Source organism: Argentina silus, assembly GCF_951799395.1.
Source record: "Argentina silus genome assembly, chromosome: X".
Classification (NCBI taxonomy): Eukaryota; Metazoa; Chordata; class Actinopteri; order Argentiniformes; family Argentinidae; genus Argentina; species Argentina silus.
The window spans coordinates 9,219,800-9,233,328 of record NC_139653.1 but is presented as its reverse complement, the minus strand read 5'-3'; the positions used below and the strand labels follow the sequence as shown (position 1 = coordinate 9,233,328).

Sequence of the window (13,529 nt, the reverse complement as noted above, 5' to 3'; positions counted from 1 at the left end):
GGCTACATCAGCCTTGAACAGATCAGTTTTTGTTGCATTTTGACTCATCTTGAAATGTCATTTACTTTCTGAACGTACAGTAGACTGAATTTCTCACACACTAATCACAAGTAGTAGTCTTTTATTTCATAACAATACTAACATGATTGCAGTGACTCCAAGTGATAAGGTACTTAGAGATGTTTTACACACCATTGTTTAAAGTAGCAGATTCAAGTAAAGCAGTGTCATAATATAGATTCTCAATTTATCATAAGATTCACACCAAGTCCTAGAACTGCTTTTGTCCAATTATAATAGACAACTTAAGTCAAACACAGTAGAAATGTAAAAAACATTCTCCATAACATGGAAAACCCACAACATGTTACAGATTGTAGACAGCAACCAAATTCAACAGACAAGAATTAACAAGTTAATGCAATGGTCCAAAACTGGTCCATTGATGACGACCAGGCACTTACGTAAAGTATAGATGAAAATATAACAGTGCATATAAGGATGATAAAACAAAGTTATTCCCTACAATAAAATATGTTGTCAGTAGCAGAGATCTATCATATTCTTACAATCTTTTCATCATTAGAGAGTAAGTTCAGTTGCCTTGATTAAGGTGTGCTGGTTGATTAAGTTAATGATTGAGTTAATGACCTACAGTGCATGTTAACCTCACAAATCACACCGTGCATAAGGTCTCACCACTACTGGTCAACTGGGCTTGCCATCTATAGTATAGGGGCAAGCCCAGTTAACATAAGTAAATAGGGAGGTGTGAAGGCAAATTTAAACCAGTCTTCCTTTGGCTGGTGTGTTTGTGTTCTGTTCCTGACACGCTGTCTCTGCTGTGGTGTAGTGTCTGAGCAATGCCTGATGATGGGACAGACTTGAGTAGACAAGAAACATAACAAGGAGTTCGATCTTGACTTGCATGTGAAGGCCAGCTTCTCACTCGCGAGACTCGCTGGGGGCCTCATTTGGGGGTGGGATTTTCACATCAGAGGGTTCCACCCCCCAGATCTCCCGGGCATACTCTGTGATGGTACGATCGCTGGAGAACTTGCCAGAACCAGCGATGTTGTGAATCACCATCTTAGTCCACTCTTTAGGATTCTGGAGGGAAGCAGGAAAAATATTGTCATAGGCAACATATTTCGTATGTGAGGATACACATCACACCAGCTGTTGGTGTCAAGAAGTAACCATTATTCAATATCCAGAGAGAACCGCTAATAAGCAGCTAATGTCAGGTGATAGGGTGTGCATGTACCTTGTTGCACACTGACAACCCAATCGACTGCAGAGTGCAAAAAACTAAAGACACATGAGATGGTAACCCAAACCAGGACTGCGCTGCTACATGCTGACTGCCCTGACCTCCTTTCATACAGAGTGATAGAGAGTAGTGACTGTTATGAGTTTAGGTGTTCAGGTAGGTAAAGCACAATATCAGACAGTGCCCCCTGGTGGAGTTTATCAACACTGTCAATATGATAGGGCCAGGCCACGTAACAAGAACCAGTAAAACAACCAAGATATTTGGGAATAGTCCTGAATTCTGTTTTCTGAAAGATTTGAGCAGTTTGCAATCCCCCACCTTGTACAGGTCATTCACCCTGTCTTGGGCCATGATGTAGGCCTCATAATCAGCAAACACTTTGAACCTGAGGCATGAGAGAAGAAAGAATTAGACATATCTATATCTATATATCTCCTAGGTTTACAACAGTGTGTGATTGGCTATCAGGCAGTAGGAGCAGGGTGTTTTATTGCTGTTCCACACAATGACCCTCATGTTACTGTGTTTACCTGTCATGGTTCATCAGCATGTTGACCACGTCCTTGAACAGCTCAGGCTCCTTGGGACTGAAGTAGCCAGTCTTGATCTGGTCAATCACCTGCCTCAGCTCAGGCAGACACTCGTAATACTCTCTAGCATTGTACCTGTGAACACACACATACAACACATGATTTCGATGTCATCCAATGTGGTAGTTAAACTGCTGTAACCAGATACCAACCAGACACTAGAAAAGATTATTCCTGAACCCCTACATGGGTGGTGCATCACCTCAAAGAAATTCACCCTGGCTACGGCCCTGAGTGGATGCTAACGAAGCCTGTTGACGCTTAGATACTAAACCCAGGATTCAGGCGGTAGAATCCTGTAGAATGTAGAATGTCAACTCCAGTTGTATAGGTGCTGCACAATGTCTATGCATGTACCGCTCAACCCACTCCAACACACCAGTCCTCCCTCTCCCACATACTCACCCTTTCTTGTCCATGGCATCCACATCCTCCACCCTCATGCCAAAGATAAAGAGGTTCTCCTCTCCGGCCTCCTCTGCCATCTCTACGTTGGCTCCATCCATGGTGCCGATGGTGAGGGCTCCATTCAGCATGAACTTCATGTTGCCAGTGCCAGAGGCCTCTGTGCCCGCAGTGGAGATCTGCTCAGATAGGTCAGCTGCAGGGACCACTGACACGCAGAACAAGAAGGGACTTATTTACAATCATACTGGGTATATCATACCTAATAACATGTAGACCTTGAACCTTAAACATTTTGATATTCTAATCATACATCATTTTTACAGTCAGGGCTCTTACAAATTCAATTTATCTGTGTCCAAGTTGCCTTCCTTTCCTGTTGTTCAATAATAGGTCTCAGTACTGGAAAGGGTTGAATCATATTGCTTATACCATCCCAGTCCTTTTATATTAGTCTTATTGGAAAGGACATAAGGAACGATGGCTCTCTCAGACTATTGTGACCAAGTCCCACCCTTACCTTTCTCTGCCAGGGAGACCCTGTAGTTCTGCAGGTAGAGGACTTTGAGTCTATCTCCCACTATGGGGTCGTTGTTGACCACCTGACCCACCGAGGTGATCAGCTTGATAATCATTTTAGCCATGTGGTAGCCCGGTGCAGCCTGGGGTAAAAGGAGGATATTGATGAGAAACACATTATCCAATGTCTGGATTAAAGGGATGGTTATTGTGACTATGTTGACACTTGCATTCATAACTAAATGACAAATATGCACATCTAAAAAAACATCTGGATGGATCAAGAACATCGATCCCTCTGACACCCCAATAAATAAAATTACTAGATGATTACAACATTATCTATACCATCTGTATAACAATACTGTACCCCATTATCTATACCATCTATATAACAATACTGTACCCCATGCAAGCATCAACAAATATGTCACAACATCACATGTTATTATGTTTACATACCTTTCCTCCAATCATCACAGTTCTGGGGACAAAGTGCTTGTTGGGTTCCTTTTTAATCCCTGCACAAATATAAATAAGAGAGAATAGAAGTGACGTTGAATCTTTTCAGCAATTATAACCTCATGAACAAATACGTTTATTTAGTTCTATTGCAGCTCCAATTTCTTATGGCTTTACACTTTTTGCCTCACTTAAGTTCACTCTTCCACAGGCAGAGGGCAGCACACCCCCACAGGGATCTCTGTTTCAAACCACTCTGCTCTGATGCAACGGCTAAAGATTTGCTCAATAAAACAGTTGGCGTAATTCAATGTTTAACTAGGGTCCATCATTATGGATTCAAATCATTGTGTCATCAGAGGTGCAACAAGTGCCATTAGTTGAAGATAGAGTTAGAGTTCTTACGGTTGTAGAAGGTGATGATGTGGAGGCAGTTGAGCAGTTGTCTCTTGTATTCATGGATCCTCTTCACCTGGATGTCAAAGATGGACTCTGGGTTGATCTTCACCTTGTACTCCTCTTCCAGGTAGGCTCCAAACTTCTGCTTGTTCTCCTGGAATCACAATGGAGAAGGGGGGGGGGGGGGCGGGGTTGTATGAAAAAGGTTTCTCCAAGTCTGGTCTTGAAATCATAGTCAGTGTAACCTTTGTATTTTGGATTATTTGTGAGCGATGTTGATCCTAAAGTAGTACCTGTTTAGCCTTGGCCACATCACGAATGAAAGCATCATCATCGATGAAGTCCAGCAGTTTCCTCAGCTGGGAGAGGTCCGTCATGAAATCCTCTCCAAGTTTCTACAGTGAGTGGACAAGGCATTATTAGCATGAAACACAATTTTCAATAGTATTTGACTTTTTTTCCCCCCCCTCATACACTTTGAGCATCTGGACCCTCTGTGGCTCAGTTGGTAGAGCATGGCACTAACAATGCTTAGATTCCCGAAAATCCAGGCCCACTCCTCTACTAGACCAAAAAAAATTCTTAAGTTAAAACATTTCGCACACAGAAGATTCACCTGACAATTTAGATTTTACAATTGTTACTCTCGGGGCTTTGCGACAGGTTGTCGGGAGAAATTAAGTACTACTTAAAGGAGCCGGGCGGAGATTTTTTGAAAATCTTCCACCTCTGGCCACTATGGTGAAATTCAGGTCAAAGTTCCAAACACTAGAGACAGAAAGGCGAAAATGTTCAGTTAGTCCACTCTACTAGAACACCCTTTGCAGTAACAACATGTTTATATGCAAACTGAGTGTAGGTAAGGACAGTTCATTTTAGAATTAGCTTTTTTCATTCAGCGTTTGTAAATGAAATCTTTTTTGCAAGGGATCTCATTCTGCCAATTAAACATAGTCATTACAACCATTAGGAAACTTTCAGAAAGCTTGAATGTCATGTACTGGACCATTAAGCTACAAATCTTTCAGTAGACCGACCCCTGTGTAGTTCTGGAACTCCTACCTCAGCAATGATGTCAGCCAGGCCTGGGTTGCACAGCAGCAGCCAGCGACGAGGAGTGATCCCATTGGTCTTGTTCTGGAACTTCTCTGGCTCCATCTCATAGAAGTCCTTGAAGCTGTAATGAGGAAGTCAATTTTCAAAACCAGGTATACATGGAAGGAAGTGGATGTCTTTCTGATTGTTAAACATAAAATCCATTAATAAATAAATTTAAATGCAAAGCAGTCACTACTTCTCTAATATCTATTGCGGTTCATACAAATAATTAAAACAAATAGCGCTGACCAAACACTCACACAGTGTTCTTAACAATGTTGGAGTGGATTCTGGCAACTCCGTTGACAGCATGAGAGCCCACCACACACAGGTGGGCCATGTTGATCCTCTTGGGGTCTCCCTCCTCAATCAGGGACATCCTTCTCAAGCGGTCGTTGTCCCCTGGGAACATGGCAGCGATCCTCTGAGGGAACAGAACAAAACCAAATTAGTGAATTCATGAGGGTCCCAGTGTATACTGTTATTTGCACTGCAGTACAGTAGCCTAAAGGTCAATAACATCTATATTTAATCTCTAACTCTTTGGAAAGGAACAAGAGACATTCCAAAAGGAGAGTTCCAGAATTCCAGGCTGAATACTGTGTAGTGAACAAGATGGATCTGAGCACTCAGTAAATAAAGGTGAACAGGGACATTTACTGTTTCCTGCTGAATTAATACGTCAAAAGAACCAGGCTGCGCCATCAGCATTGTGAACCCTAAATTACACTACACAGAGTTGAACCCAACAGAACTGAGCTGAGCTTTGCTGGGCTGGCCTGGAAATGCATCCACCATAGTTGCTGAAACAGTGCTGAAAGGACAATGTGAAAAGAAAATATCAGCGCCAGCACAATAAGGTTTGGGTTGGCCTTGTAGTGTGTAAATCCCTCCCGAGTGTCCAGAGGGCTGACCTGAAGGTGGCGCTGGTTGATCTCATAGACGATGTCCAGGTGGCGGGGCAGCAGCTTCTCAAACATGTGGACAGGCCAGCGCTCCAGAGCCTCAGGTAGGACTGTGTGGTTGGTGTAGGCACAGGTCTGAGTCGTCACATCCCACGCCTGCAACACCGGAGGGATGGAGTGAGGAGAGAGAGGCACTACTACAAGACTGATTTCAGTATTGTTTTACAATTAAAGTGCATCAAACTATACAAGGTAAACCATTTGATTGATATGATTTGCTCAGATAAAGGGACCAAAGGAAAATATGTTATACATTTTAGACTTACTTTACTGTATGTGTAGATACATCAATTCATTTTAAACTGTATGGTAGAAGGAAGTGTTCCTTAGAACACTTAGAAGGAAGCAATATCCAATACCCATGCTCCACCCAACCTCCACAGGCTAGATCAGTTACCATGACTTGGCAGAGTGAGCAACTTTCCTCAAACAATGCAGCCCTAGAAAACCTCTGGTTTCCGATTAAATGCAACCCCACTACCTGGCCCTGCCTCCACCTCTGTCCCACTGAGTGCCATTCCTGGGAGTGTGTGCCGTACCTTTTCCCAGTCCAACTTTTCCACATCCACCAGGATCCTCATCAGCTCAGGGATCGCCATGGCAGGGTGGGTGTCATTCAGCTGGATGGCCACCTACCAAAGAAGGGGGAAGAGGGTGGCAACGTGTCAGTGAATTGTTTAGCAAATATTAAATAAGGAATAACAAATCTTAGGGAAAGAGTGTGACAAACAGCATTCCGGCCTTAAAGTGGAGATAGAGACTCACCTTCTCTGGGAAGGTCTCAAAGGAGGTCCTGACGGGGTCTCTGCAGCCAAACTGGGAGGACTTGAAGCGACGTATGATGTCCTGCAGCGTGGCAGCCACCACAAAGTACTCCTGCTTCAGACGCAGCTCCTTGCCCTCGAAGAACTACACACACACAGTTAGGAATTCCCCAGTCAAGAGCACTGACCTCAGCCTCCCCTGGTATAGATAGTGATGGATTGAGTCTTCATCGAAAGACCTTTCAGTCAAACGGAAGATGTTAAAGCATAATATCAAAGCACCAAAACAGATGCTCTCAGCATGGCGTGGGTGCTCAGCAACAGTTGAGTGACAATCTCTCACACTAACATGTCATATTCAGCAGGGGTATGAGTGCCGCGGGTGGGTGACACTTTGTCCAAATAGTGCTTTTATTTATGGGTCAAAGTGGACAAAGACTGTTGCTTGAGGACAGCTGCTCAGTTCACCCTCTGCTCCATCCATACCATCCATGCTCAGTGTATATTGAGTAACCCAGGATTTCCTCATCTTCATAGCTTGAACAGCTGGTGTGCTTCATGTTACATAACAGTCTGCACTAAGGAGTGAGTGTGTTTTGCACTGCGAGTAGCGTATGCTGCTGTGCTGCTCTGTGGCTCACCACAGACCTGATCTTATGTCCTTATTAGGTGATGGCTGGAGAGAATGCACCACGCACCCCCAAGTGACTGTGTCTCTATCTCTCTCTGAATTTCTAGACCATAGAGGTCATAAATAAACTCACATTATCATTGGGATACAGGACTCTTGAGATGTTTTCTGCCAGGTTACGGTCCAACACAGCTTCAATGTAGTCTCCAACATTGACTGGCCAAGAGAGAGGAAGGATTACATACAGGTAGTACAGCACAAGTTACAGGACTGTGCAAGCAGCCTCCATGATGTAAACAACACTTTGAATGGTAACAACTGTCATGCTACAACCACCCATTCCTTTCATGAGCCTAGTAAACCCAGTGGCCTATGTTTCTCATGGCTACACTCGTCTGCATAGTAAACATGAACCAAACCTGACACTCAGGCTGTCATCTAAATCAGACATGGGTCAAAAAGTATGAAATTCTTTCCAACACATTGAGCATTTGCTTAAACCCAGGTCTGGTCTAAATACACTTTAACTTAGAAAACTACTAGACATGCAATTGACATTAGAACAAAGAGAATGACATGATTCTCTGAGAGTCTCCATCAACAGGAATGTAACATCAGAGGTTTGGAAATGTGTATTTTTCACTCAGTTTGGAGTTGGTCAACTTCATTTAAGATTGTTTGTAGTTCTTGAAATACAGCAGGGAACACTCCCTAACCTCTGCGTCCTTACACAGGGCCGTATCCACTGGCAACGTTGGCTGGCTGCCCTATCCTCTCCCCCACCAATGGAGAGATGGCATTGTGTTGGTATGGGGGGTAACACTTGGTATTCCAATCAGCTTCTTCCTAAAAGGTAAGCAACTCCCCCGTTGCCACTCTGTGCATAAATAAATCCATTTATCTTGGCCTGACTGGACTTGACCTTAGCTCATATTAGTGTTTTGTCCCTGGCTCGCTGTACGCTCAGTGTAGGAGTAACCAAACCAATTGGCTACAACCATGGGAAAACTTTAATTGGTTTAACTGTGATATATTCAAATGGATCATTTCAAATGCTAAGAATGTCTTCTTTATCAGTCTCTCTGAGCAAAAGTGGCCACAGAGTTCAAGGGAAGGGAGGGTCAATGTCTGCATACCAGAGCTGTGTAAAGCTAGAGAGGAATGTACCTACATTGACAGCAATACAACCGCCATCACCAATGGTGTGCTCTTATCACAGCTCTAGCTCTGAGCCATAAAATACATCAGGTATCTATAGAAACTTCAGCCCTGCCTCTTACTGCTGAAGTGCTCAAGTAGTTACCAACCCCTATTGAGCACAAATTATTAATTATGGCAAGGTAAACAAAAGCAAAACAAACACTGAAGTGAATACATACACTCTTGCAGATTGAAGTCATTGGGTGCCTTGGCAGACCACAGTCTCATGGTGTTAACAGTGTTGTTCTTGTATCCAGGCACAGGAGTGTCATATGGCATGGCCAGGACAACCTAAAAGACAGAATACAGTAGTGATTTGAGGAGACTGTGATGAGGTGATTATTATTAAACAAGTGTTTGTCTTTCAACAAAGCTAGATTAGATGTGCGCTAGTGTCCAAGTCTCAGTGAGTGAGCGGTCTTTTTCTCAATTGTTAGGAACATGTCTCCTCGCCTCATCTCCTCAGTCCTCAAAGCATTGGAGAAGAATATGTAAGGGGAGGAGCCTAGATCTTCTCCTCCAGTGTGTTCTCAGTAGGACGCGAGTGGAGGATGGAGGAGAAGACCGATGATGGGACAGACTTCAATAGACAGGAGTGTGTGGTGCACGCTCACCTGGGTGTCCACCCACTTCACTTCCTCCCCTGTGCGTTCCACTCGGCCATAGAAATGCACAGGTAGCATGTACTCTGGACGGGCCTTCTCCCATGGGTTCCCATAGCGCAGCCAATCATCTGCCTCTTCCACCTTAGTAGTAAATAGTGAGGTAATTCCAAGTAAGAATCCATTGCAATGGCCTCTGAAAGTGACCAAAATATAAGACTCCATCCCTCACCTGCCAGCCATTGATGATCTTCTGGTTGAAGATGCCAAACTCATAGCGGATGCCGTAGCCATAGGCTGCCAGGCCTAGGGAGGCCATGGAGTCCAAGAAACAAGCTGAAATGGAGGATGGGACAGCAGAGTCCATTACTGAGGATATATTCTCCTTGCAATGACATCTTTTATTGAGTGAAATTGTTAAATTCACTTCACAGAGTGTTTGATCTGTCACCTGCAAGGCGCCCCAGTCCCCCATTTCCCAGCCCAGCGTCCTCTTCGATCTCCTCCAGCTCCTCCAGGTCCAGGCCCAGCTGGTCAGGAGAGAGAACTCATTAGAGAAACAGTAACAGAGACAACACTCTTACAACCCTGGGCAGAAACAACCGTGAGTGAGTTGTGTTATTTTTAAAAATCACACACACAAACCCCACTACCTATAGCATATATAGGAGGTTCCTGGTTGAGTGTACGGTGAGGAGCAAAAATGAGGAAACAAAACAAATAAAAATGTTTCCTCATTCAGTCACTGCTGCTGAGAACTGCCTGCTACTGAGTCTGTCAGCGACTACTCGTATACCCTTGGTTTACATCAACTTGCCCTGCAGGCTATGGGCGAAGCCTGTTTTTTCAGATTAAATCTAACTAGGCCTAAACAAAGGGTGCACGGTGCCATACTGAACAAAAGTGCCATTGTCTATCAAAACTGCACGGAGATACCACAAATCCCTCCTTGCTTTGCAGGATATCATACAGCGGGTCCAGGGCTGAAGAGCTGCCATCACTAGAAACAACGACAATGTGAGACTACGAGAGGCACAGCCCCCCTGTACTCTAGCCTCAAACTGGCAACTATGGTACCTTTCTCACAGTAACTGGGACTGCAGATAACTTTAAATTAACACAAAGAGGCCTTAGAAAACATGTATTGGGTCACAGGTGAATGGTATAATGACACAGCTTTCCAGTGACAGAACACAGGCCACTTCAGTGCTGGTCTTGTGTTCAGTGTGGTCCTCTCTGGCTCAGTTGGTAGAGCATGGTGCTAACATCGCTAAGGTTGTGGGTTTGATTCCTGCTGGGACCATATATACTAAAAAAATTATGCACTCACTGCAATGTAAGTCTCTTTGGATAAAAGCGTCAGCTAAATGACATATATTATATATATTAGTGCTGGAGCTGGGCTTTGTGACACTGGCACTGAAAGCAATATAACTGAGACTCTAAAATGCACACTCACACGTAGGTGTACATGCACACCCACACACATGGGCACGCACGCAATGCAAACAAGATAAAATGCTACAAAGATGTGACAAAGGAACAGAATGACTTGCGTTTACCTGGTAGAGAGCTTCATCACAGGTATTCTGCAGGCCAAGGTTGATCATGGTATTCTGAAGGGTCCGACCCATATAAAACTCCAATGACAGATAGTGGATCCTCTGAGGATAAAAAGGATAATGAATGTGAGCAATTCATTCTGATCTCATCACTTAAGACAGAGGAGAAAAAATGATTCCCTATACAGTAAACTTGTGAAATGACTGAGCATAACAAATCACACTTTGATGCAAAGAGGAGTTGGCATTATTTATTCAGGGGAATCTTTTCCTTCTGGCATTGCTTCCGATTACAACAAGTTTGGTAGAATCCTGGAAATTATCACATAAGGACATATCTGTTTGACCCCCTGAGATATCCGTCTTTGGCTGGAGCAGCCCCACTGCATTGTCAATACTGCAGCTTCTCAAACAGACTGAACACAAAGGCATTGCTAACCCTAGCCCTATTTCTCAAGTAAAAAGGTAGACTTGTCATGATTTAGCAACTACTACAGGGGAAATTCTGCTGTGGACACAGGAAATGTTTAGCACATTGATTGGGGAGATGTATAAATTAGAGCCCACTCTGGTATGCATGTTATGCAATATCTGGCGTGTTTCCAGTATGGTTGTGTTCATACAGAAATGTGCAAAAGAAGGTATGGCTGAGAAACATGTACAACATCTGACGACGCTGTCTGCAGTATTCAACATACTACAGTAGCTCAAGACTATGACTTGGTGAAGCTCACGCTCTTGCCTGATGAGACCTTGTTCCTGATAATAAAGAAAACACATCCTCTGTGTTCTCCACTTACAGACAGATGATGTTTGTGATAAAACCAAACAGGTTTTTTAACATGGGCCATAGACACACATAAGGAGCAGCTTGGGTGCTGGTATTAAACAGAGCTTTCATTCACAGAAGTCAGGCAGAGGCACAATCATAAAGTGCCTCAGTCTGCACAGAGTTGAAGTATTGTTGATCTGCCCTGATTTCCTATGAGGTAGAGAGAACACACTACCCGCTCTATACCAATAATTTCTGACCCGGCCTCACTCCCGTGATGTCCAGGCAGTCAGGAGCTACCTGACTGCCTCACTACTATGGAAAATGACATGTACAAGTATTTACTCCACTGTAAATAGCCGTAGCTGCCTGATAAAGCCATGGGGTGCTAGCAGTGAAGCAAAATGTACAGTAAAGGTACGCGAGGTGAGCTGAAACAAGGAGGCTGACGGTTCAACTGAAGTTAGTGGGTAGGTTAATAATCTTGATCAAAAAGATTAGCAGTAAACATGCAGTTACGTATGAAGTAATGCATACATGATATCAGCATTATCATTATAGTGAAATAGTGGCATGACAATATCGGAACATAAACAGGAAACCCAATACCACTTATAGAATATTTCCGCCGAACTTGCTTTTCCTTTACCTTTGGATCCTTCTCGTAATAATATTGCTGAGTGCGGATCCATCGGCCAACGAGATGGTCCCTCACTGTGTGGGCCAAGGCGAAGTAGTAGTCCCGCGGAGTGGCTACATTTCGGTCTTTGACTAGAGTGAAATGAAGATGCCTGTTGAAGCTTTTCTTAATTTCTGCGACATCGCCCAGTCCTGCAATGCCCCGCACGCTGATCTGCTTTCTCTTCTCATGATCACTCAATGGCGTAGCCATGGCTTCTAATGAAGGGGATTCCTAACCTCAGTGTTTAGGTTTGATTCAATTGAGATGCCCGCCTGACAAACACAGGTGACTGGAGGTGGCACAGAAGAACCAGCCGTACACAATATGAAGGAACTCAGGAGACACGCCCCTTGACAGAGAGAGGGGAGGGCGTTCGCACTTGTCTCTTATTGGCCCAACAAAAATACGTCTTGATAAATTAATTAAGGGGGGGCTATGTCCGACAGTTGAAATTGAGACCTATTTAGTAGGCGTTTTCAGAATGCGGGACATTCCAGAATTGGAAGATATTTTCTGTCCCACGCGTTAAATTTCAGATAATCCATGTAGAAAAAACTAAAACATGCACTTGTTGTGTAAATTATACTTGTCCCGAGTCAAAATGTAAATAAAGTTGTAGAACAAGTGATTCAAACATTTTTTTTCTCTTGTCCCACCTTCTTTGTTGATGACTAACTTGCATGTCAAATATAACATTTATAAATAATAATAAGTAATGTGTATGTATAATTTAGCACAATCTACATGTTTTAAATGTATTCCCGTATTTTCCAAAATATTAATTGCCTTTTATTTTTCTTTTATTGCCACCAGGTATCTTAAGCATGTTAAGGTTGCATCAACTACCTGGATGGGATTATTAATGGGATTGTGAACTCAAAATGAACTCAACTGTGTTTAAATCATGTTCAGATCATTTTCAATACGTTAATAGACATTTTTAAAATTTTAAATTGATTTCTACATAGTTCTTGTACACCATTGAGCGCTGCTGAAAAGCAGACACGCTACCGTGCCAGGCGTGATGCTGATGACCAGAGGAGACAGCAGTACGTTGAAAAAGAGAAGTGTAGGAAAGACGTAGAAACAGGGAAGAAGAAAAGGCAAAAAGACCGCTGTGTGAGAGTGCAGCGTGCCCAGCGAAAAAAGTGGAAAAGAGGCTCATAATGCCAGGAAATGTCAGGAAAAAGGTACTTGAAGGATTAAACACCCCTCCAGTCAGCCCAGAAATTCCAGTCAGGTCAGAGTCTCCAGTCAGCTCTCAACCTGGGACTTCATGGTCAGGACATAAGTTTAGATTATTGAGGAATACAAGTAGATCATAAGGATATATTTAAGTGAAGAAAAGTAAAGGAACTGTATCTGTACAATGAACAGTGAAATAGGCATCACTTTTACTTGATAGGTATAATCTAGAAAGTCACTATAATAAAGAAAGTCATTTCTGTTAATTACTTTGTTTGTTTGGTGCAAAACTACAATTGGGAAAAGGTCCATGCATGTATGTCTATCATACTCACTGTTCTGCACACTTCGCCCCTGCTGGGTTGTGCATCCAACATTGCCAGATCGTGAAACATGCATGTGCAAACAAAATGAAAA

General features: G+C 43.3%; 1 protein-coding gene across 1 annotated transcript; it reads right to left on the bottom strand.

Annotated features, from left to right (window-relative positions):
• Positions 1 to 104: 104 nt before the first annotated feature.
• pygb (phosphorylase, glycogen; brain) lies at positions 105 to 12,214 on the bottom strand. The gene is made up of 20 exons (XM_083695977.1): positions 11,895 to 12,214; positions 10,474 to 10,575; positions 9,363 to 9,441; positions 9,144 to 9,247; positions 8,924 to 9,055; positions 8,489 to 8,600; positions 7,243 to 7,325; positions 6,480 to 6,623; positions 6,254 to 6,346; positions 5,664 to 5,810; positions 5,010 to 5,173; positions 4,714 to 4,828; positions 3,945 to 4,046; positions 3,658 to 3,805; positions 3,253 to 3,311; positions 2,792 to 2,933; positions 2,272 to 2,479; positions 1,807 to 1,941; positions 1,595 to 1,661; positions 105 to 1,110 (listed from the first exon to the last, which is right to left on the bottom strand). Exons 1-20 carry the CDS (start codon positions 12,135 to 12,137, stop codon positions 946 to 948), a joined length of 2,544 nt encoding a protein of 847 aa, XP_083552103.1. The 5' UTR covers positions 12,138 to 12,214; the 3' UTR covers positions 105 to 945.
• Between the last annotated feature and the right edge of the window lie 1,315 nt (positions 12,215 to 13,529).